The sequence below is a fragment of the Physella acuta genome, unplaced genomic scaffold (assembly GCF_028476545.2).
Source record: "Physella acuta isolate Inbredline_101_S28 unplaced genomic scaffold, ASM2847654v3 ptg002067l, whole genome shotgun sequence".
Lineage (NCBI taxonomy): Eukaryota > Metazoa > Mollusca > Gastropoda > Physidae > Physella > Physella acuta.
This window is the reverse complement of record NW_026733570.1, coordinates 6,074-31,616: the sequence shown is the minus strand read 5'-3', so window position 1 is coordinate 31,616 and position 25,543 is coordinate 6,074. Positions and strand designations below refer to the sequence as shown.

Below are 25,543 nucleotides of genomic sequence, written 5' to 3'. Positions count from 1 at the left end.
TATGTGTTTACTACCTAATCAACTTTTACAGTACCACTAATTTTATTATTGTTATCAAATAGCCATGTGTGTTACAACCATGATCTGAAATTTTTTGTTTTATTTTATAACACATTGTTTTAATTTTAAAATCTTTTTTTTTTCAAAACTTTTTTTTTCTTTTTTGCTTGCTTGGATATATAATTCTAATTAAGGTAATGAAGTATACAATCTTACAATTAACAAAAAAGATACAATTTGACAAAGGCAGGGATGGATAAAAATTTTTTTTTTCTTCAAAATAGCATTTGTTGACTAACTGATCAATTTTCTACTGCTTGTGACTACACAGAATAATTGAACTTAAGTTGTTAGTAGATCTCAGTGGTCCGACCACTTAGGTTGCAGCCATGTTTTTTTTTTTTTTTGTTCTTTCCATTAAAATAAATATTTCCATGAAAGCATTGTGCACTGTGTTACTGGTTTTTATTTTAAACAAGTTTAGAGATGCATTTTATAAAGGGGCTGATTTATATATGTTAATATTTATAAATTATTTGTAGTTTTCTTATCACAGAAACTGGCAAATTTTATCTGGCTCTGTGCCTTTAGAGTATCAGGGGTCACAACAGCTCCCCCTAGCCCAGGGGTGACAACTCTGATAATAGCAACATCCAAGTTAGGCATTTTCTATTTGGGAATGAAAAAACCCATGTGACCATATGGTTAATCTGTGACCTCTGCAGAATTCTGTGGTCAGCCACCTTTAATGGTGTCTATGGCCTCTGCAGAATTCTGTAGTCAGCCACCTTTACTGGTGTCTATGGCCTTTACAGAATTCTGTGGTCAGGATGTGACCTCTACAGAATTCTGTGGTCAGCCACCTTTACTGGTGTCTATGGCCTTTGCAATCATAGCCTCACACACCACACACAAAATACGACAAAATATGAAAACTGGGAAAAAGCTAAAAATAATTTTAGTAAAAAAGTTTATTCAGTTCTGGCATAAGATATACCGCATATGAGAATCCAAGAAGATAAAACATGAATGCATAAAACAACGCCCACCTGAAATGTGTTTGTTCAAAATGCTACCTGCCCAGAGTTGCATTGATTTGCTTTCATTCATTTTTACAAAGTTCATGTCCAAACAATACTGAGGGCAGATTTGAGCTTAGATGTCAATTGACATCACTGACAGTTGTAGTAAATGTCAATTGACATCACTGACAGTTGTAGTAAATGTCAATTGACATCACTGACAGTTGTAGTAAATGTCAATTGACATCACTGACAGTTGTAGTAAATGTCAATTGACATCACTGACAGTTGTAGTAAATGTCAATTGACATCACTGACAGTTGTAGTAAATGTCAATTGACATCACTGACAGTTGTAGTAAATGTCAATTGACATCACTGACAGTTGTAGTAAATGTCAAGTGACATCACTGACAGTTGTAGTAAATGTCAATTGACATCACTGACAGTTGTAGTAAATGTCAATTGACATCACTGACAGTTGTAGTAAATGTCAATTGACATCACTGACAGTTGTAGTAAATGTCAATTGACATCACTGACAGTTGTAGTAAATGTCAATTGACATCACTGACAGTTGTAGTAAATGTCAATTGACATCACTGACAGTTGTAGTAAATGTCAATTGACACCACTGACAGTTGTAGTAAATGTCAATTGACATCACTGACAGTTGTAGTAAATGTCAATTGACATCACTGACAGTTGTAGTAAATGTCAATTGACATCACTGACAGTTGTAGTAAATGTCAATTGACATCACTGACAGTTCATGTTGTAACCCACACAGTGTAGCCCACTGATGCAGTCGAATAAGGCAGAATTGGATCTAGAGTACAAGTGAGATCAGAACACTCAAGACATTGCATCATGGGAAGTTTGACAAGATTAGAGAAGAAATTTCAGTTTAAATTTAATAGGGTTGACACATGTTACAGAAAAAATATTAAATTTCTAACATTTCACTTTAGAAAATAAGAATGACTTTTCTAGTTAAGCATTAAAAAACAATTTCAGTAAAGTCATGAAATGTATAAGATTTCATTCAAAGCTCAATTGTTATGTTATAAAAAAATTAAATATTTAAACAAAGAGTTTATAGCTTTGGTGTAATCTTATTTAACAAAAAAAAATTTATAAGTGCTGGGATGATAAAATTTGTAGATTAATTAAACAGAGTTGGATTCTTTTTCTTCTGAATTTACACAAATATAAAAAAAAACAGATTTGGACAAAAGCCACAAGTGCCACTGATGTAGAAATAAATAATTGTACAGCTGAGAAATGAGGTTGTACAACTTGTACGAGTTGCACATGGTAAAGGATGAGATGTGTGTACATGGTGAAGGATGCGAAGTGTGTACATGGTGTGTACATGGTTATCACATTTTAATTCACTGATGGTCACAGCTGTTGCAGGCCTTAAATTGTGTACCATGTGTACCGCATAAACTGACTGCATTAAATGCTGACTAAACTCAGTGCTGAGAGCTCTAACTGTTGTACAGCAAACATACAACTGTAGTCACCAACACATAGGTGTGAGCTTGTTCAGTCCCCCAATGACAAACTCACTAGAGAAATACTACACTATAGATTGTATGAGCCAACACTATAGGCTGACTCTACACAACTCACTAGAGACATACTACACTGTAGATTGTATGAGCCAACACTATAGGCTGACTCTACACAACTCACTAGAGAAATACTACACTGTATTGTATGGACCAACACTATAGGCTGACTCTACACAACTCACTAGAGAAATACTACACTGTAGATTGTAGGAGCCAACACTATAGGCTGACTCTATAGCTAAATGCTAGACCTACAATACAAAGCCTGATTGTTCTAGAGAGTTCTATGACCATTGAGGAGAGTAGAAAAATGTGAGGGTCATGAGACAAGAATTTGATGACTAGATTTTTAAAGGGTAGTGGATTGATCAGCTGCAAGTTAAGAATTTGCTGGCTTGTAAAGGGTTAATTTAATTAGGTTTCGCTATTTACCAAAACAAACATTTCAGAGATCAAATGATATTACAGCCATTGAATTTAAAATAAAGATTGACATCAATCGGGTATCACAAGAATAATTTATATATCATCCAAGTTTCTTTTTTATATCATAAAAGTACATTATAAATCAAACAGGAGTTAAAAAGTATTATACAGATGAATTTAAAAGCTGTTATGCCTCTAAAAGTTCTGTTTAAATATGATCAACATTTTTTAACACAATCACAACTCATTCAGTTTCTTACAGGAGCATTTAAATTTTAAAATGATGAATCCTTTGCTTATATGAAATTAGGAATTATTTATAAAATGGATGTAAATATAAAAATGATTGTAGATTAATAGTATTTGGAATGTATATAAAATGAATAAACCTAAAAATCTTAATGACAAAGCCAACTTCAAATTGAGGAGTATAGAAGTTGGCATGTTACCAGGAAGGAACTAGATTTGTGAGCAAAAGTGGCTTTGTTAGATACCTAGATTTTGACCACAAATGACTAATCTCAACAGCAAATACATTTTCAGCACGGAACACTTTTTTAAATACATAGTTGAATGTCAATCTGTACATTAAAATGAGTATTGTAAACAAATAATACTTTCACCTACACTACACTGTTGGATTTTGGTTTTCAATTTTTTTGCTACCCTCCTAAATTTACATTGTTTAAACTGAGTAAATAGACAGAGTTATACATCAGGCATCTTTGGTAGAAACACATTGACAAATAATCAAGGCAATATCCAACCAGCTAACCCACACACCATTTAGGCCCTACTCAACTTGCTATGCCATACAGGTCAAACTTACCAAAATGTAGCTGACTCACTAAACAGGTTATCAATCATTTGTCTATTTTGAAAAATCTTTTTGAATACATTACTAGCTTTTCAAACGTATAATATTACAGATATATTTCTAAAAAAAAATTACTAGTGGGTTTTGAAAATGTAAGGTGATTGTTAAATAAATCAAAATCTATATAAATCTTAAACAAAATGTAACACTGCTCATTTTGATTTGTACATATTTAAAAAAAACTTAATAAATATATTTATAAAATTTAAAAAACAGAACTTAAGATGCTAACAATAAATATATTTATAAAATATTTTAAACAAAAAGGCTGCAGTCACAGGTACCATGAACACACCAGGATTAATATATCACCATTTGGATTTCTATAAATAACTTTCTAAAAATAAACTTGTCACAATTCACATTTTTACAAAAATTGAACAAGGACAGCATAAACTAGTTACAAGTTTTCATTATCAAGGTATAATTAGTATGATCTAATTAATAAATGCATTGACATTTATTTTTGAAATTCTCATAATGCTTTCATTTCACTTAAAATATTGGGTTAAGTTTGTAAATAATTAGCTTTTTCAACCAGCTTATGTTTCACTGTGTAAGTATTGCATCCATACTGAATAGACCAGTTCAAATAATTAAAAAAATACTTTTATAAGAAGAAAATTACAACATCAATGAAATATTTACATTTAATTTTTATGGGAAATCTGGACAACTCAACATGGGCCATCACTTGGGCAGAGCTTAATATTTTACTGACCAAACCTTCAACCAAACATTCACTTAAGTCTTTAGACCAAACCTTCAACCAATGTCTTCCCCCATTAGACATGTATTCTTTCTCCTCCTACCGGTACATAAAACAATTCATTGTATTGCACAAGTAATACAAAAACAAACATTCTCTCCTACTTCCTTGGACATAAAACCTGGACTGGATGTAAAGTACAATTAAAAAAAACAAACATCCCCACTCAGTGAGACATCAAACAGTGACCATTAATTAAATAAACATTGAAATGTATTTACACCCCTAATCTCCACGTCTTTACATCATCTCTGTACATTATTTTAAAACCAGCTGCATTTAAATATTAGATATTAAAATTAAACAATCCACAGGAGGGAATTTAAAACTGATTTTCAAAAATATCAAAGTGGAGTTAGTTTGCATAATTTTATACAGTCCATATATTTTGTGTAAAAATTGTTTCATCCATAAAAATATCTTACAAGTTAAAATGAAATGAGTTTTAAAAAAAAAAATTAAAAATGCTATGAAATGTTTTCATCAACTTTCCATCTTGTCATCAGATTGTAAATTCATGGAGTTCAGCATCGTTTTAAATCTGGAATTTGGGCTGTCCAATAGGGCAGAGGGCTTGTCAAACTCCAGGACCTGAAACAAAGTACGGAGCAGTCTTATCACAGCTTCTAGGTCATGGAGAAAATGGACATGGAACTCTGAGAACCATTAATTTTAATTAACAGAGCTCTTAATCAGACATTTTTAGCTATTTCATTTCCATTGACCAGGATTTTTATCACAACTCAGTACTGTATTAAAACTTACATTTCCATCTTCCATGAGCAAGATTTTATTACAACCCCGTACTGTATTAAAACTTACATTTCCATCTTCCATTACCAAGATTTTATCACAACTCAGTACTGTACTAAAACTTACATTTCCATCTTCCATGACCAAGATTTTATCACAACCCCGTACTGTACTAAAACTTACATTTCCATCTTCCATGACCAAGATTTTATCACAACCCAGTACTGTACTAAAACTTACATTTCCATCTTCCATGACCAAGATTTTATCACAACCCAGTACTGTACTAAAACTTACATTTCCATCTTCCATGACCAAGATTTTATCACAACCCCGTACTGTACTAAAACTTACATTTCCATCTTCCATGACCAAGATTTTATCACAACCCAGTACTGTACTAAAACTTACATTTCCATCTTCCATGACCAAGATTTTATCACAACCCAGTACTGTATGGAGTCTGTGAGCAATGATCAACATGGTGCAGTCACTGAAGGCATCTTTCAGCGTCTGCTGGACGAGGGAGTCTGTCTCTGAGTCTATGGCTGCTGTAGCTTCATCCAGGATTAGTATCTGGGGATGATCACAGTAGAGGTTAAGGTCAGGCCATCTGTAGGCTAAGGTCAGGTCACCTCTGGGGTAAGGTCACCTCTAGGGCAAGGTCATATAAAGTCTACAAAGAAGTTGTGTAATGTAACAAAATCAAATTATAAACAACTGAACGCAAACTTTATAAATCCTTTAAGAAACAGCATAGAAAAATACAAGCAAAGCTCATAACAAAAAGAAGTGAACTAGATTCTAGATCAATACAAGTAAAATAACTCCAGCATACACAGAAAACCATTTAGTTGTGCATAGAAACTTACTTTACTTCTAGGACTACACACATTACTTTACTGCTGGAACTGCAACACACCACTTCATCACAAACTTACTTTACTGCTGGAACTACTATACACCACTGCATCACAAACTTACTTTACTGCTGCGAAGAAGTGCTCTGGCCATACAGATCAGCTGTTTCTCCCCCACAGAGAAGTTGTCCCCGTTTTCCACCACGATTGTGTCCAGCTGTTGTTCCAGTGTCCTGATCTGTCAGAGAAAATTACACGAGTCAGTCTACACTTTTTTTTTTGTGCTCATGGTAAGACCATCAGTCAAAACTTAGATTATTTTTAGACCATCAATGGGTGACGGTAAGGATGTGCAATAGAAAACAGAAAACTGCATAAAAATGTGCAAAAGTGAAAAGGGGAATGTATTTTCTTTAAATCTATCATTTATAAATGCTAAAACAAAGAATGACTACATGTACGTTGTAGAAAAATAAAACATTTTCCCACAAAATATGACAAAATTAGTGTAAATGTATAGTTGGTATTTGCACATTTTTCTGTTTGTGCAGTTGTCAGGGAACACCAACCCAGTTATTTGCCATAATGAATATAGTTAATGCATAGAATAAAGTGAATGAAGTTTGTTTAGTTAGATATTAATATTGGTAAGTATACACAGTCTATATTTAGTTAGATATTGCTATTGGCAAGTAAATACAGTTCATGTTTAGTAAGATACTGGCAAGTATACACTAACCATGTTGGATATGTGACATTTCTCAAGAGCAAGTATACACTAACCATGTTTAGTAAGATACGGCAAGTATACACTGACCATGTTTAGTAAGATACTGGCAAGTATACACTGACCATGTTTAGTAAGATACTGGCAAGTATACACTAACCATGTTGGATATGTGACATTTCTCAAGAGCAAGTATACACTAACCATGTTGGATATGTGACATTTCTCAAGTGCATCCCATATGCTGGCATCAGAGAACTGGTTGAATGGGTCCAGGTTGTACCTGCAGAGGGGGAGGGGGGGGGGGGGGGTGAATACACAATGGAACAGTTCTAGTTTTTAAAATTTAAAATTAAATAGAAGAATAAATTGTGAAATAGTTTAATCTAAAAAAGTTAGGGAATTGTGATTTAGTGCAACCAGGCAACAATGATTACCTCCCCTTTTAACCATTATAGCATGGCACGAGAAAACCCAAAATTGGACATGGTTTTATAAAGCCCTTAAGACAGATGGGTAAAAAAATGAGTCTCAGACTAAAATATAACATTCCCTTTCAGACTAGAAGGCCATAGGGTTAGATGAAGTAATCTCTGACCTCAACAACTGAAGATACAGCATCATCAACACTATGCCTAGCTCTTTTTATTTTCCAGTGACATAAGCCAGGTACCCATTAGAGCTGGGTCGACTCAGGGATGTCTGGATTAGAGATGATCATTTGAACTCAAGACTTCTGGGTCATGGAGTGCTCTACACCTCAACCACACCAACCCATGAACAAGACAAACAATCAATCAGCAAAGCAGCGGATGTACCTTAGAGTCCCCACAAACAAAACCGGATCCTGCGGAATTATGGATAATCTTTTTCGAAGGTCATGAAGAGCTAATGTTGCTATATCCACACCATCAATAGTCACATGACCAGATTCTAGTTCGTTAAGCCTAAACAGAACAGCTGTCAGCGATGTCTTTCCTGTGTTAATTAGTATTAATTAGTGAACCAGTTTTTTATGTAAACATTCAGAACTATAGGCATATAGAGCTAAAGAATTGAAAGCAAAATTAAAAGCCATAAAATCCTTGTTTATCTACCAATGGTATGACTTAACCCTTGCTTAGTTGGGTTTAGTTAAACTTACAAGTTCTGTTCCCATGTTTTTAGTCATGTGACTTGCATCAAACAGTGAGACTACTTGTAAACACAAAGTGATTTGTGTACAAGACTAAATCTCTAGGAAGGAACTGATTGTAAATGCAGGGCTGAGGGAATAGTGACCAAAAAGTTGCTTGGGGCTGTAAGGATTAATATTATTGATTATCCGCTCCCCATTTTTATATTAGAATCTGTATTTACCTCCCATGTTATAATAATTAAGCTATTTACCTGCCCCTGTCCTGCCAACAATTCCAATCTTTTCACGGGATTCAATCCTGAAGTTTAACCCTTTGAGTGCCAGAGGGCCACCAGTCTTATAGCGAAGTCTGACATCACTGAAGCGTATGGCGCCCTCTTTAGGCCAGCCCACAGGCTGGGTGACCAGGACCTCTTCAGTGGCTTCTTGTTGCTCCAACTGGAATCCAAAGTTTTTTTGTTAGCGCAAGTTTTCTATAGGCCTGTAGTACATGTATGTAGTGGGGAAAATTGCTTCATTTGAAAAAATTGTTGCACAAGTTTTCTATAGGCCTGTAGTACATGTATTCAGTGGGGAAAATTGTTTCATTTGAAAAAATTGTTAGCACAAGTTTTCTATAGGCCTGTAGTACATGTATGTAGTGGGGAAAATTGCTTCATTTGAAAAAATTGTTAGCACAAGTTTTCTATAGGCCTGTAGTACATGTATGTAGTGGGGAAAATTGTTTCATTTGAAAAAATTGTTAGCACAAGTTTTCTATAGGCCTGTAGTACATGTATGTAGTGGGGAAAATTGTTTCATTTGAAAAAATTGTGGTGCAAATTAAAATGAAATAATTTAAAAAGTAAAATAAAAATTAATTGAAAATGAAATTGTCTTAACTTATGACCTACAGTAAAATTTGGAATTAAAATCTGGATGGCCTAGTATCTTTTATAATTTTTATGAGGAATTAAAAAATATCTAAATTATTTAATTTTTGTAATTTAAAAAAAAAATGATTAAAGAATTGCCTCCCCTACTATTCTAGTACAAGCTATGTTGAAGTTGAATTATTCAGAAACAAGCAATTTAATAGAGAGCTTACGTCACAATATTCTAGAAATCTCTGCACGGACGTGAATCTTGCCTCAGTTTCAATGGCCAGGACAGCTGCAAACTGGAACAAACCAGTCAGCTGGGGAAGGGGCACAGACAAATATTTTAGAACAAAGCAAAAAGAAAAATAATTAGGCAAAAAGATTGTGAAATTTTAAAGCACAATCAAGATTTTGTTTTTATTAATACATATATAGCCTCATGAAGCTATTTTAGTCTTTTCTATACAAAAAAGTATAAATTTGTATAACCTATAAAAAGTATTTTTCTTTATTTTACTTGAATGCAGTACTGCTCTAAAAAAATAGTTAAAACATTTCCTAAAAATACCGAATATGTTACCTGTACGATAGAGTTACCTGTAAGATAGTTACATGTGAAAGTTACCTTTAGAGTATTTACCTGTATTGCATAAGAAAGCGCGAGGCCGGCAAGACTAGGGCTGATGTAATCATATGTGATGAGTATGAGCAGGGAGGAGACGAAGCACACGACGCCACTGATCATGTCCAGGCGCTGGGTCAGCCATCGGTTGGAAACATAGAACAGCATCAGCGCTACAGCATTGGTGTTCAACAGCTGGCAGTGTCTGAAGAAAGAAAATATGAAAAAGTATTTAACAAATAACAAATGGCAGTGTCTGAAGATAATATGAAATTTAACAAATGGCGGTGTCTGAAGAAAGAAAATATGAAAGTGTATTTAACAAATAACAAATGGCAGTGTCTGAAGAAAGATAATATGATAGTGTATTCAACTGCTGGCAATATCTAAAGAAAATAGATTTTATTTACAATATTTCAACTTTGCTAACACTTTTTTAAATAATTTAATCTATAAGAGCAGCTGGTATATGAGCTACAACACGTAACACCAGTCACTCTTATCACACCCCTGTTTGGTGTTTGGAGTCAATACCAAAGGCATCTAATGAACTTTCCTTTTATCTAGACTAATTGTAAGTAATTTAGTTTTAAAATTACTTGGGCTCATTTAATTTTCTAACCTGCTGAATTTGATAAACATCTAAATTAGTATCTAAAGTTTAATTTAAATGATTCTTTTGGCTTTCTTGTTGAAAAAATTATGAAGAATTTTGGAATATATAGTTTAGGATATAAAGTTTGAATCAAGTATTTGTTTCTGCTTACTTTTTGAAAAAATCTGCAGACTTTTGGTACGCCGCTATAGACGCCAACCCTTGCACAGATGAACCCATGTGACTCATGACAGGTGACCTGGTGATGTTCTCCAGGTACTTGAGTTCCTGCACACACTTGTGGAACATCACCATGAGGAACGTGACGATAACGGCCAGTGGGACCACAGCCACGAGGAACCAGGGCAGGACGTACGCAATGATGACCAGAGCTGCCACGATCTGCATCACATTGGACAAGAATACGTCCACGTTCATTGGAAGTCTAGAATCAACTGGAAGAAAAAAAGGAAATCATAAAAACATTCTATAATAAATACTCAGCAACTTTCTATGTTTCTAGTACTACAAGAGCAAGTATCTCATGCACATTATACATACATCACTAGCATATCATAAGAACATTATACAAACAACATATCACCAGAACATTCTACAAACATCACTTGCATATCACCAGAACATTACAAACATATCTTTATGACAAAACCCACACCAAGGAGCCATGGGAGGGGTCTGCATGGTAAGGCCGGTAAAGCTAAACCAAAAAGTCTATCATTCAAACCACAGACAGATGAGGCTAAATAGCTGGGGAAAGTAACGCATTTAGAGAAAGCTCCAAAATTAAGCAACTGCTGCCTTCCAGTTTTTCTTGGTTGAACAAAGGTAATAGAAGTAAATTCAGAAAAAAACCAGGCTAAAATCTGAGTCAACTGCCTATTTGGCGCATAATATGTTGACACATTATACTTGGAGAAAATCCCGTCCAACTTTACAATTAACAGCCAAGAAGAAGAAGAAAGGACTTGTGTCCTACATAACAGGACAATATTCTGGCATAATTGAATAACAGTACTTAAAACTCATTAAGATTGTAGAAAAAGCAAGAGCATTACAACAAGTTACTGGGTGCACCCACTAATTAAACTCACGTTCGTCAATGTCTGCAGAAAACCTGTTAACGATGCGACCAACTGGAGTAGTATCAAAGAAAGAGACAGGACTCTGTAGGACGTGCTTGAAGCCTTTGTTGTGTAGGTGTGTACTGGCTTTTAAGGACAGCTGGAGAAAAATGTTTACATTTTAGTGGTTAACTGGAGAAAATTGTTACATTTTAGTGGTTAACTGGAGAAAATTGTTACATTTTAGTGGTTAACTGGAGAAAAATTGTTACATTTTAGGGACAGCTGGAGAAAAATTGTTACATTTTAGTGGTTAACTGGAGAAAAATTGTTACATTTTAGTGGTTAACTGGAGAAAAATTGTTACATTTTAGTGGTTAACTGGAGAAAAATTGTTACATTTTAGTGGTTAACTGGAGAAAATTGTTACATTTTAGTGGTTAACTGGAGAAAAATTGTTACATTTTAGGGACAGCTGGAGAAAAATTGTTACATTTTAGTGGTTAACTGGAGAAAAATTGTTACATTTTAGTGGTTAACTGGAGAAAAATTGTTACATTTTAGTGGTTAACTGGAGAAAAATTGTTACATTTTAGTGGTTAACTGGAGAAAAATTGTTACATTTTAGTGGTTAACTGGAGAAAAATTGTTACATTTTAGTGGTTAACTGGAGAAAAATTGTTACATTTTAGTGGTTAACTGGAGAAAATTGTTACATTTTAGTGGTTAACTGGAGAAAAATTGTTACATTTTAGGGACAGCTGGAGAAAAATTGTTACATTTTAGTGGTTAACTGGAGAAAAATTGTTACATTTTAGTGGTTAACTGGAGAAAAATTGTTACATTTTAGTGGTTAACTGGAGAAAAATTGTTACATTTTAGTGGTTAACTGGAGAAAATTGTTACATTTTAGTGGTTAACTGGAGAAAAATTGTTACATTTTAGGGACAGCTGGAGAAAAATTGTTACATTTTAGTGGTTAACTGGAGAAAAATTGTTACATTTTAGTGGTTAACTGGAGAAAAATTGTTACATTTTAGTGGTTAACTGGAGAAAAATTGTTACATTTTAGTGGTTAACTGGAGAAAATTGTTACATTTTAGTGGTTAACTGGAGAAAAATTGTTACATTTTAGGGACAGCTGGAGAAAAATTGTTACATTTTAGTGGTTAACTGGAGAAAAATTGTTACATTTTAGTGGTTAACTGGAGAAAAATTGTTACATTTTAGTGGTTAACTGGAGAAAAATTGTTACATTTTAGTGGTTAACTGGAGAAAATTGTTACATTTTAGTGGTTAACTGGAGAAAAATTGTTACATTTTAGGGACAGCTGGAGAAAAATTGTTACATTTTAGTGGTTAACTGGAGAAAAATTGTTACATTTTAGTGGTTAACTGGAGAAAAATTGTTACATTTTAGTGGTTAACTGGAGAAAAATTGTTACATTTTAGTGGTTAACTGGAGAAAAATTGTTACATTTTAGTGGTTAACTGGAGAAAAATTGTTACATTTTAGTGGTTAACTGGAGAAAAATTGTTACATTTTAGTGGTTAACTGGAGAAAATTGTTACATTTTAGTGGTTAACTGGAGAAAAATTGTTACATTTTAGGGACAGCTGGAGAAAAATTGTTACATTTTAGTGGTTAACTGGAGAAAAATTGTTACATTTTAGTGGTTAACTGGAGAAAAATTGTTACATTTTAGTGGTTAACTGGAGAAAAATTGTTACATTTTAGTGGTTAACTGGAGAAAATTGTTACATTTTAGTGGTTAACTGGAGAAAAATTGTTACATTTTAGGGACAGCTGGAGAAAAATTGTTACATTTTAGTGGTTAACTGGAGAAAAATTGTTACATTTTAGTGGTTAACTGGAGAAAAATTGTTACATTTTAGTGGTTAACTGGAGAAAAATTGTTACATTTTAGTGGTTAACTGGAGAAAATTGTTACATTTTAGTGGTTAACTGGAGAAAAATTGTTACATTTTAGGGACAGCTGGAGAAAAATTGTTACATTTTAGTGGTTAACTGGAGAAAAATTGTTACATTTTAGTGGTTAACTGGAGAAAAATTGTTACATTTTAGTGGTTAACTGGAGAAAAATTGTTACATTTTAGTGGTTAACTGGAGAAAAATTGTTACATTTTAGTGGTTAACTGGAGAAAAATTGTTACATTTTAGTGGTTAACTGGAGAAAAATTGTTACATTTTAGTGGTTAACTGGAGAAAATTGTTACATTTTAGTGGTTAACTGGAGAAAAATTGTTACATTTTAGGGACAGCTGGAGAAAAATTGTTACATTTTAGTGGTTAACTGGAGAAAAATTGTTACATTTTAGGGACAGCTGGAGAAAAATGTTTACATTTTAGTGGTTAGCTGGAGAAAAATTGTTACATTTTAGTGGTTAACTGGAGAAAAATTGTTACATTTTAGTGGTTAACTGGAGAAAATTGTTACATTTTAGTGGTTAACTGGAGAAAAATTGTTACATTTTAGGGACAGCTGGAGAAAAATTGTTACATTTTAGTGGTTAACTGGAGAAAAATTGTTACATTTTAGTGGTTAACTGGAGAAAAATTGTTACATTTTAGTGGTTAACTGGAGAAAAATTGTTACATTTTAGTGGTTAACTGGAGAAAATTGTTACATTTTAGTGGTTAACTGGAGAAAAATTGTTACATTTTAGGGACAGCTGGAGAAAAATTGTTACATTTTAGTGGTTAACTGGAGAAAAATTGTTACATTTTAGTGGTTAACTGGAGAAAAATTGTTACATTTTAGTGGTTAACTGGAGAAAAATTGTTACATTTTAGTGGTTAACTGGAGAAAAATTGTTACATTTTAGTGGTTAACTGGAGAAAAATTGTTACATTTTAGTGGTTAACTGGAGAAAAATTGTTACATTTTAGTGGTTAACTGGAGAAAAATTGTTACATTTTAGTGGTTAACTGGAGGGCTGGCTTGATTTAAATGTTTATCATAAAGGTTCGGTTGCAATATTAAGCCTGACAGCTTGTTTATAGCTAGAAGATTTCTGATACAATTTTAATGATCAGCTTAAAGACCTTCAGATACAATTATCATGTTAATTATCTAGAGGACTTTATCAAATCTCCATAAATTAGCTTGAAGAGTTTCCTGATACAAATTCTATTAAAAAATGTCTCACCTTTCTGAGTGTAAATGACTTGATGATGATAACGATAATGAGCAGTGGAAGAAATGCTGCATAGATCAACAGGTAGGTTTCTAGCTCAGGGTTGTCCACTACACGAGTGCTCGGGACAGTCACGTTGCCAACCTGTACACTTGTGTTCTGGAAACCAGAGGATACAACTATGGTTTAGTCCCTACAGCCAAAGGTACATTAGTACGTATGTCACCTGAGTGTACGTCACTTGAGCGTACGTTACCTGAGCGTACGTCACCTGAGTGTACATCACCTGAGCGTACATCACCTGAGCGTACGTCACCTGAGCGTACGTCACCTTTAAATTACTCGCTGAGTGCATGATCTTAGAAATTAAATTAACTTTGCATATTATAAACACTTGATCCACGACACAGTAGTCAGCAAATAACTTACCCCACTTCCCTGCTTGAGCCAGTAGGACAAGTACCAGCCTGGAGTAAACCCATGACACAGTAGTCAGCAAATAAAAACTTACCCCACTTCCCTGCTTGAGCCAGTAGGACAAGTACCAGCCTGGAGTAAACCCATGACACAGTACTCAGCAAATAACTTACCCCACTTCCCTGCTTGAGCCAGTAGGACAAGTACCAGCCTGGAGTAAACCCATGACACAGTACTCAGCAAATAACTTACCCCACTTCCCTGCTTGAGCCAGTAGGACAAGTACCAGCCTGGAGTAAACCCATGACACAGTACTCAGCAAATAACTTACCCCACTTCCCTGCTTCAGCCAGTAGGACAGGTACCAAACAGCTGAGGCTGTGCCAGCAGCAGGGAGCAGGAAACTGACCAGCACACACACCAGGCTCAGGGCACCCCCCATGGCTGCGATGTACTGGAAGATGACCGATATAGAGACTCCTTTCTGGACAACCTCTTCTTTCATCAGTGCATCAGTGTCTGAAAAAATTTAAATAAACATTTAAAACAAAAAATTTTTAAAATAAACTAAAATTTTTAAAAATTAAACTAAATTGAAAAAAAAAAAGTTTATTGGTCCAGTTTTATAAAATAACTATGGCTTTAAGATAACTAAGGTTGGGGTTTTACCTTCAGTTTCTTGTGGTAGGAGCTCTTTAGTCTCAGAGTTTACAGACAGTATACTAGTCTCCTGCACATTTGTTTCATTGTTGAGACTTTCATGACCTGGACCATTGTCTAAAAAAGTAAGGTTGTTTCAGTTTGTGGACTAAGATTATTTTTGGTACAAGTGTGTCACTCAAGAGAAGTAAAATTTTACAAAACAAGGACCAACTTTAACAAAAGACAACAAGATTTTACAAAACAAGGATTAATTTTATCAAGATTTTACAAAACAAGAATTTTATCAAACAAAACAAGATTTTATAAAACAAGGATTAACTTTAGTAATCTGACATTATTTGAGGAAGTTAAAATTATGAACTTAGATTCAGTTTGTAAATTACTTAGGCTAAAGTGTGCTTCTTTAAGAAAAGAAGCAAAATTTATTAAAAACAAGGATTAGCTTTTATCAACAAGTCAATATTTAATGAAATTAAAAATTTTGAACTCACCAATAGAAACATTAGGTGCATGTTGCTCCTTTTTGTTGTACGACTCCAGTATATTAAAATACTCCTTTGCATTGGCTGTGAGCTGGTCATGTGACCCCTGCTCAACTATGGTTCCCTCTTTCATCACAAGAATGTGATCACAGTCCTTGAGATACTAAACAAGGCAAGAAATGGGGAGATGTCTTTAATCTGCTACAAGCAGCATACAGCTCCTCATTAGGACATTCTCTAAGACCAAGAGCAAAAAGTAGCCAAACAAACCTGAACGCTGTGTGTCACCAACAGCACGGAACGATTTTTCAACAATCCCAGAATGCAGTTGTGAAATATATGGTGGCCAACGTGGACATCTAATGAGGACAGCGGGTCGTCCAGCAGGACTAGGTCGCTGTAACTGTAGGCGGCTCTGGCCAGGGCGATGCGCTGCTTCTGTCCCCCACTGAGATTTGAACCTCTCTCTCCCACCTACAGACAAGCACGCTTGTTAAACAATTAGACTTGGAAAATAAGCAACAACTGCTAGATTCTAAGTCTCCCAGGGAAGGAGAATTTGGACTCATGACAATGTGCAATGAAGGGGAATAAGGACTTAGAAATAATTTTTTTAAACTAATCAAATTTGGTCCGAAACTTAATGTTGACAAATAGAATTTTTATTTTATTTGCAATTTTATCTGAGGTGTGGCTAGATTTTTTGTGATTATTGACGGGGTGGGGGAATCTTTGAAAAGAATGAAGCCTGTGTACCACCACCAAGCAAGCATGTTTGTTAAACAGATATTGCAATCAAGTGACAAGAGTACATTCAAACAATCTTCATTTTTTTTAATGCAAGGGAGACAATTTTCTACAGACCTCAGTTACGTCCCCTTTAGGAAGTGCTTGAAAATCTTGGGTCAGTGCACAGGCTTGTACTACCTGTTTGTACCTGAGGGATATAGGGGGAGGGGAGGAAAAATACAGCTGATAAAAAATCAAGTCACATGACCAATGACATTTTTTAATTTTGTAAAGTCCTGTAAAAATTCATTATTTAAAATATTTCTTCAAAACTAAACTCTAGTCCGTCTCATGTTTTTTGTTTGGCTCAACAGATCTTTTTTTTTTTCTTAGTGAGCACTAACTAGTCATCTCTGTTACCAGTCACTCATTTAGAATTAAATTACTTCTTCCCTCAGCACACAGACAAACTGCTACACACTTCCAACACACCTGTCAGCATCATACGTGTGTCCAAACACAATGTTGTTTTTCACTGTGTCGTTGGTGATCCACGCCTGCTGGGGGGCGTAGGCTACAGAGTGGCCAGATACAGCTACATAACCTTCAGACAAGTCAAGCTAAAACAAAATAATTAAATTTTGGCTCTTTTTGAGGTTTCAGTTTAATATTTTTTGTTAGAGCAGGTATATTAATCATGTGTTAAAGGATGTAATTAAAATTAAAATAATACTAAAATGCAATAAAAAAAAGGTGTGGAAAGCATTAATTTCTGGTGAATAAAAAGAATAATTATTTGAATATTTCCGTGAACTTACCCGCCCCAAGAGTGCGTTGATAAGGGAAGTCTTGCCACAGCCTACACTTCCACACACGCCGACAAGTTGACCCTATACGTTCAACAATTTGGTTTCAAATGGGAAAAAAATGTTAACTATAGTGCAAAAGGTAAACAAATTATACTGTGTAAGGTTGTGTAATACATGCTATATATGATGTAATTATAATATAATACATATGTCCCCTTTATATTTTGCACCAAGTAATGTAAAAATAAATAGCCTACACACATTGCTATATATATAGGGAACATGGAATGTACCAATCCTTGTACACACACATAAAAAAGTAAAGTTCCCTTTTTGAACCTGATGGTCCATGGGGCAAGTGAAGTAGAGTTCACCTGTTTCTGTGACCTCACCTTATGAAGGGATTGTGTTAACACAATGCCCAGCTGCCTTTACTTTCCCTAACATGAGTTACATACCTATTAGAGATGGGTAGACTCAAGGACGTTTTGCTGACTTAACCCAGATTCGAACTTGAGACTCTTGGGTCAGCAGTTTAGTGCTCTACCGCTAGGACCACAAGGTCCCATACACACACATATAGATGGACATATAATGCAACAATCCCTGTACATGCACATCTACACATGAGCGCACACACACACACACGTACAAACACAAACAGGCTACCATCAGATTTAACCATCTGTTACCTTTTTTATGGTCAAGCTGATGTTTGTGAGAGATGGCCCAGAAAATATCTGCTCGTTTTTCTCCATGTCAGCCTCATTTAGCCCCACTTCCTCTTCAGGTTTCTTGCTTGCCTCTGTGTTGGCCAGATAAATGGTTAAATTTTGTTCTCAAAATAATTTAAGGCTATTTATGAATGTTTCCTGGTAAAAAATAATTTAAAAAAAAACAGGTTACATGAAAAGATAAGTCTGTTGTAGTATTGATAACCCGATGATTCATGAAAAGAACATTTACAGTAACATTTACCATTCTCTTTTTTCCTACTTCGATTGCTGCTCCAGGCAAAAGAAGCATTTTTTATCTCCACAGCCAAAGAGTTCTCAGATGGTTGTTGGTACTGGCCATTTATTTCATCCATTAACAAAATTGCCTAGGTAAAACAAGTGAATTAAAACATGTCAGATCAATGAACTTAAACACTTTTAAAATCTTTAGACGCTAAAAAAAGTGGCTGCTGTGATTATAAAAAAGCTGACATGTATGAAATGAAAAACTTAAACCAAAGAACAAAATGGCTGATCTCATTGAAATATAGGCCTAAAGAAGTTAACCCAAAAACAAAATGGCTGACCTCATAAACAAGTTAACCCAAAAACAAAATGGCTGACCTCATTGAAATATAAGCCTAAACAAGTTAACCCAAAAACAAAATGGCAGACCTCATAAACAAGTTAACCCCAAAACAAAATGGCTGACCTGCATGAAATTTAAACAAGTTAACCCCAAAAACAAAATGGCTGACCTGTATTCTCTTGAGTGTGACAGCCATCTCTGAGATAGACTTGAGGGCAAAGGGCACAGACAGCAGTGAACCTTGCATAGAGTTCAGCAGAGCAACAAAGGTAAAAGCCTACATTTAAACCAAAATCTTTGCCATTAGAAACTTAAGTCATTTCATGTACAATTTATTAATTTAAATAAAAGAGGCAGTCTTTCAAATGTTGGCAAGACATATTTGAAACTACTTTTTTGGCTAACATCCCTACACTTATCAGAATTAAATCTTTAACCTTAATAGCAATACAAGCAGAAATTGAAAAAACTAATCTATATATAGATGTCACATGGTACTGTCCTGCTGGTGTTTTTATGAGAACCCTTGAACCATAGAGGGATGAGGTGGTCTAGTGGTAGATCACATGAATACTTCCTTAAAGTTTTGAACTCAAGTTCTGTTCCTAGACTCATGTCCAAAATGACCTAGCGTCCAACTCAGCTCTAATAAATGCCTGACTTCAGACAGGGAAAGAAAATATGACTACACAATACATTCATGTGCTGTAGTCCAAGAAACAGATTAACTCTTTCTGTCCAATGGTCGGTCAAGTTGAAAAAGGAATGTTTGAATGAAAGAGCTCACCTGTGTTGGAGTTAAATTATTCCCTGTTGCTACATAACAGATGAATGTCAGACAGCTGGCAAAGACAGACACCAACATGGAGGACCCCATGGTTATACTTAGCGCAAACACACTTTTTTCTATGATGGATTTCTCACTTGCTCGTATCTCTAGAGAGGGGCAGACATTTTTGTATTACTTCAAACATGATGTAACATATACACATTTTTAACAAAAGGAAATAATTATCCTAAGTAAACTAACCATATTTTTTTTAAGCATTGAAGATTTTGCAGTAAGATTTAAAACCCAAGAACAGAATTAAGTATAAGTATATCTAATTTCATGAAAGAATACAAGAGATGAAAACAAATGCTTTACTTTGCTAGATCATAATTAGATAATTAGATTCTGTTAAATTTTTAAATAAATTCTATTTTTTAAAAATGCCTTAAACTTGAAGATAGTAAAATATAAATCACTAATACAAAAAACATGTAGAATTACCTGAAATTTTTTGAGAAAAAGATGTTTCCCATACATACATTTTAACAAGTTTAATGGATGTTAAAAGCTCAGATATTAGACCAACCTGCACAATAAAAAAAAATTCTAACATATTTACACATTTTTTTACACATTTTTTAATATCTAAAATCACACACTGCTAAGTTTCTATTGCCCAGATTACACATTTTCAGCCACTGTGTTTGTAAGAAATTCTCACCCTTTTGTCCGTAATTTTGATGCTCACTTCTCTGTACTTCTCAGCCATCTTGGCAAACGCACCCTTTAAAAACAAAGCCAATTTGTAAACACAGTAACCAGAACAATGAAATATATGGTAGATATATATAAACTGATAGATACTAAGGGAAGTAACTCACAGCAAAGGGAAAGAACCCAAGAACAATCAAACAGCTGAGCAAGGCCCATGGGCCCAAGTAGACGACACAGTACACAAGGCCACTGATTATAACCATCGGGGCCACCAGGATGAAAGGGCCCATAACTATTCCTGCCCAGATCCTCTCTCCGTCATTTCCTATTACATTTGCCAGCTAGAAATCAATAAAAACAATTTAAATTAAAGTACATGTAGAAACTTATTTCTCTCAATTTTTGTAATGTTTAAGCTTGACTTAAGGTGACATAGTATTGTCCAAATCCTGATTACCATCAATTTGATTCAATATTTTCCTAAATTATTTCCAACGTGTCACAACCAAGCCATTTTTACGTCAAATTTAAGTAAAACTACCTTGGTTTACTAATGGTCACAACTTTATTTTATAATTGTTATTGTTGCCTGAAAAGAACCTCATGCATGTTACAAAGTCTCCAGTGTGTAGCCCAGACCCATGTAGCCCAGACCCGTGTAGCCCAGACCCGTGTAGCCCAGACCCGTGTAGCCCAGACCCATGTAGCCCAGACCCATGTAGCCCAGACCCATGTAGCCCAGACCCATGTAGCCCAGACCCGCGTAGCCCAGACCCATGTAGCCCAGACCCATGTAGCCCAGACCCATGTAGCCCAGACCCATGTAGCCCAGACCCATGTAGCCCAGACCCATGTAGCCCAGACCCATGTAGCCCAGACCCATGTAGCCCAGACCCATGTAGCCCAGACCCATGTAGCCCAGACCCATGTAGCCCAGACCCATGTAGCCCAGACCCATGTAGCCTGTAGCCTACACCCATGTAGCCTACACCCATGTAGCCTACACCTGCCATGTGCACACCACTAACTAAAACATGTAAATGTAGAGACCCCCTTCATTAACACAGACATAAACCATGTTATGTAAAAATCCCCTGTCAACCCTCACTGATTGCAATCTACCAACCAACAATTGAGTTCAATCATAAAGCATTACTTCCCCTTTTAGACAGAGTTATGGGCCATCAAACTTACGTCTCCTATACTTTTATCTCTCAGGGTCTTTAATCTGAGCACTTTTTTGTACAGCAAGGCCAGGATACCAAACTTGATGCGAACAGCTGGAAAAAAACAAAAAAAAGTTTCTGCATTTGACAGAGATATTGCAGATAAAAACTACTAGTTAGATTGGGTGTTTTTTTTTATTTTAAATATGTTGAGACAACAAATACAAGTTGTAAAGGCCTTTTATTATTTGTGCGGCCTTTAATGCATGAGGTAGAGGGGTGGTTGTGGTAGTTTTATTAGATATTAGGTGGGTTACGAAATGATTGTGGTAGCTTGCATGGATGAGTTGCAGTGGGGAGTGGGCTTGTTTGAATGGGCTTTACCGGCTGACCAATGTCACTAATCTCCCACTGGTCTGCAGTCTAACATTTCCAAAGTCTACGTTCACCACCAACCCAGCCAACCTGTCAAGTCTATATGCTACCAACCTGTCAAGTCTATATGCTACCAACCTGTCAAGTCTATATGCTACCAACCTGCCCTAAAATTTAACATCCAAAAGACAGAATCCACAAAGCTTCTGATGATGATGATGAGGCCCAACATGATGGCATAGACCAGACCAGAACGTACACTTACATCCCCTTCTGACAGGTAGCTCAGAAAAAACTGGATCACCAAGATCTGAAACAAAACAAAAATCATTTCAAAAGATGGATCAGAAAAACAGAAACAAATTGTAAAATGACTGACTGGGTTAGCTAGAAGTAAAATGACAAACTGGGTTAGGGAAATGACTGACTGGGTTAGAGAAATGACTGACTGGGTTAGGGAAATGACTGACTGGGTTAGGGAAATGACTGACTGGGTTAGGGAAATGACTGACTGGGTTAGGGAAATGACTGACTGGGTTAGGGAAATGACTGACTGGGTTAGGGAAATGACTGACTGGGTTAGGGAAATGACTGACTGGGTTAGGGAAATGACTGACTGGGTTAGGGAAATGACTGACTGGGTTAGGGAAATGACTGACTGGGTTAGGGAAATGACTGACTGGGTTAGGGAAATGACTGACTGGGTTAGGGAAATGACTGACTGGGTTAGGGAAATGACTGACTGGGTTAGGGAAATGACTGACTGGGTCAGGGGAATGACTGACTGGGTTAGGGGAATGACTGACTGGGTCAGGGAAATGACTGACTGGGTTAGGGGAATGACTGACTGGGTTAGGGAAATGACTGACTGGGTTAGGGGAATGACTGACTGGGTTAGGGGAATGACTGACTGGGTTAGGGGAATGACTGACTGGGTTAGGGGAATGACTGACTGGGTTAGGGAAATGACTGACTGGGTTAGGGAAATGACTGACTGGGTTAGGGAAATGACTTACTGGGTAGGGGAAATGACTTACTGGGTAGGGGAAATGACTTACTGGGTTAGCTAGAGTGAAGAAGGCAACAATCATGGACATGATGATGCCACATATCAGACGGGTCCTGAACAACTTGAGAACCGCTGCAAACAGAGAGGCCTGACCTTCACCTTTTGACTCCACCTGCTCCTTCCAGTATCTCTCGACCCTGTTATGTAAACAAAAGGGTCATTCAATAATGTCAGGGCCATTCCACCGTCATGGCCATTCCACAGTCATGGCCATTAGGACAGTCATGGCCATTAGGACAGTCATGGCCATTAGGACAGTCATGGCCATTAGGACAGTCAGGGCCATTAGGACAGTCGGGGCCATTAGGACAGTCGGGGCCATTAGGACAGTCGGGGCCATTAGGACAGCTAACACACTTAAAACAAAGGACCAAGATTCCAAGATTTAATGATTTTTTAAATTTATCATTCAAAATTTTAATTTAGCAGGCCACCCATCCTATATTAATGTTATTCAACATTTAAAGTAACCAAAGGTATGAAAAGGGTGTACATCTACATCAATTCTACATGATGTATGACATATGGGGATATGGTCAGCTCTAATTATTGTTACACTTGTGAATTGTGTAAGAAAAACACCAATTTGAATTTTAAAACAAGCTGAAATTGAAGTGCATCCAAAATGTAAACAAACTATTGCAAACAGAGTAGGCTCCCCTTGATCGGATTACCTCAACACTGTGGTATCGGAACTCTCCAGATCGGAGATCTGAAGCCCCTGTACAACCTGCACCCCCTGGCGGTACACCCGCCACAGGTAGGGCGTCACCCAGGTGTAGGTGATGAAACTTAGAAGACCAATCCCGTCCAGGGGCAGCTTGTTTTTTGGGCTGACGGAGGAAAATGTGTAAATAAATTTTATAAAAATGAACGACAACAGATTTTTGTTTTTATTGAGGTTTTTGGAATGTGGGAGTTGATAAATGTACGTGAAAGTGTGAGGTGGGTGTGTGGGGTGCGTGTGTAAAAGTGTGAGGTGGGTGTGTGAGGTGGGTGTGTGTGTGAGGTGGGTGTGTGAGGTGGGTGTGTGAGGTGGGTGTGTGAGGTGCGTGTGTAAAAGTGTGAGGTGGGTGTGTGAGGTGGGTGTGTGAGGTGGGTGTGTGAGGTGGGTGTGTGAGGTGGGTGTGTGAGGTGCGTGTGTAAAAGTGTGAGGTGGGTGTGTGTGTGAGGTGGGTGTGTGAGGTGGGTGTGTGAGGTGGGTGTGTGAGGTGCGTGTGTAAAAGTGTGAGGTGGGTGGGTGTGTGAGGTGGGTGTGTGAGGTGGGTGTGTGAGGTGGGTGTGTGAGGTGCGTGTGTAAAAGTGTGAGGTGGGTGTGTGAGGTGGGTGTGTGAGGTGGGTGTGTGAGGTGGGTGTGTGAGGTGGGTGTGTGAGGTGCGTGTGTAAAAGTGTGAGGTGGGTGTGTGAGGTGGGTGTGTGAGGTGGGTGTGTGAGGTGGGTGTGTGAGGTGCGTGTGTAAAAGTGTGAGGTGGGTGTGTGTGTGAGGTGGGTGTGTGAGGTGGGTGTGTGAGGTGGGTGTGTGAGGTGGGTGTGTAAAAGTGTGAGGTGGGTGGGTGTGTGAGGTGGGTGTGTGAGGTGGGTGTGTGAGGTGGGTGTGTGAGGTGCGTGTGTAAAAGTGTGAGGTGGGTGTGTGAGGTGGGTGTGTGAGGTGGGTGTGTGAGGTGCGTGTGTAAAAGTGTGAGGTGGGTGTGTGGGGTGCGTGTGTAAAAGTGTGTGTGGGGGGGGGGCGGTGAGGAGACTTTAAAGACTTACGTGTTCTGACATCTGATTGGTAGGCAAACTTTCAAGGCGTCCTTGTAACGACTGCAGCCCCGCCCCCTGGCGACGCGAGTCTCTAAATCATTCTCGTGTGTTGGCGTGTGGAGAAATCTGGAACAAACAGGGGGTTCAGACAGTCAGGGGTTCGAACAGTCAGGGGGTTCGGACAGTCAGGGGGTTCGGACAGTCAGGGGGTTCGGACAGTCAGGGGGTTCGGACAGTCAGGGGGTTCGGACAGTCAGGGGGTTCGGACAGTCAGGGGGTTCGGACAGTCAGGGGGTTCGGACAGTCAGGGGGTTCGGACAGTCATGGGTTCGGACAGTCAGGGGGTTCGGACAGTCAGGGGGTTCACACAGTCAGGGGGTTCAGACAGTCAGGGGTTCGAACAGTCAGGGGGTTCAAACAGTCAGGGGGTTCAAACAGTCAGGGGATTCAAACAGTCAGGGGGTTCAAACAGTCCGGGGGTTCGAATAGTCAAGGGGTTCGGAAATCTAGTTTGAACGGTCAGGGGTTCGGACAGTCAGGATGTCGGAAATCTAGTTTGAAAGTCAGGGGTTCAGACATTTGGCCAAGTGGGATGTTGACAGCTATAATTTAATGAATGCTAGTCATGTACAGAAGCCGCTAGCGAATTTACCTAATAAAATCATTTCAATACGAAATAAACACAGGATTTTTTAACCCCCAGTAGAGTACACATAATTATTCAAGGTCGTGGGGAACGGCATTTTTTTCTTCTCTCGAGAGAGAGTGTTGAAATTTTTAATTAATGCATTATTGGGTGGAGGCTACACCCAGCCCCACTCAACTTTGTA

At 36.9% G+C, this 25,543-nt stretch overlaps 1 protein-coding gene across 1 annotated transcript; it reads right to left on the bottom strand.

Annotated features, from left to right (window-relative positions):
• Positions 1-953: 953 nt before the first annotated feature.
• Positions 954-24,833, bottom strand: LOC131931976 (ATP-binding cassette sub-family C member 5). The gene is made up of 32 exons (XM_059288819.1): positions 24,723-24,833; positions 23,645-23,803; positions 22,960-23,107; positions 22,064-22,211; positions 21,555-21,640; positions 20,528-20,701; positions 20,368-20,430; positions 20,148-20,232; positions 19,662-19,810; positions 19,044-19,151; positions 18,548-18,671; positions 18,262-18,374; positions 17,579-17,650; positions 17,253-17,380; positions 16,896-16,968; positions 16,302-16,505; positions 16,041-16,194; positions 15,556-15,663; positions 15,218-15,405; positions 15,094-15,097; positions 14,899-14,936; positions 14,482-14,628; positions 11,341-11,470; positions 10,401-10,683; positions 9,652-9,838; positions 9,239-9,328; positions 8,403-8,589; positions 7,832-7,991; positions 7,218-7,296; positions 6,411-6,524; positions 5,838-6,002; positions 954-5,264 (listed from the first exon to the last, which is right to left on the bottom strand). Exons 3-32 carry the CDS (start codon positions 22,996-22,998, stop codon positions 5,157-5,159), a joined length of 3,708 nt encoding a protein of 1,235 aa, XP_059144802.1. The 5' UTR covers positions 22,999-23,107; positions 23,645-23,803; positions 24,723-24,833; the 3' UTR covers positions 954-5,156.
• Positions 24,834-25,543: the final 710 nt, after the last annotated feature.

Coding starts and splice junctions, on each gene's coding strand:
- LOC131931976 (XM_059288819.1), bottom strand. CDS start 22,998: ATGTCCATGATTGTTGCCTTCTTCACTCTAGCTAACCCA. Junction 19,152..19,661: donor ATAATTTAACTCCAACACAG/GTGAGCTCTTTC, acceptor GTTTAAATGTAG/GCTTTTACCTTTGTTGCTCT. Junction 16,969..17,252: donor CACACGTATGATGCTGACAG/GTGTGTTGGAAG, acceptor TATATCCCTCAG/GTACAAACAGGTAGTACAAG.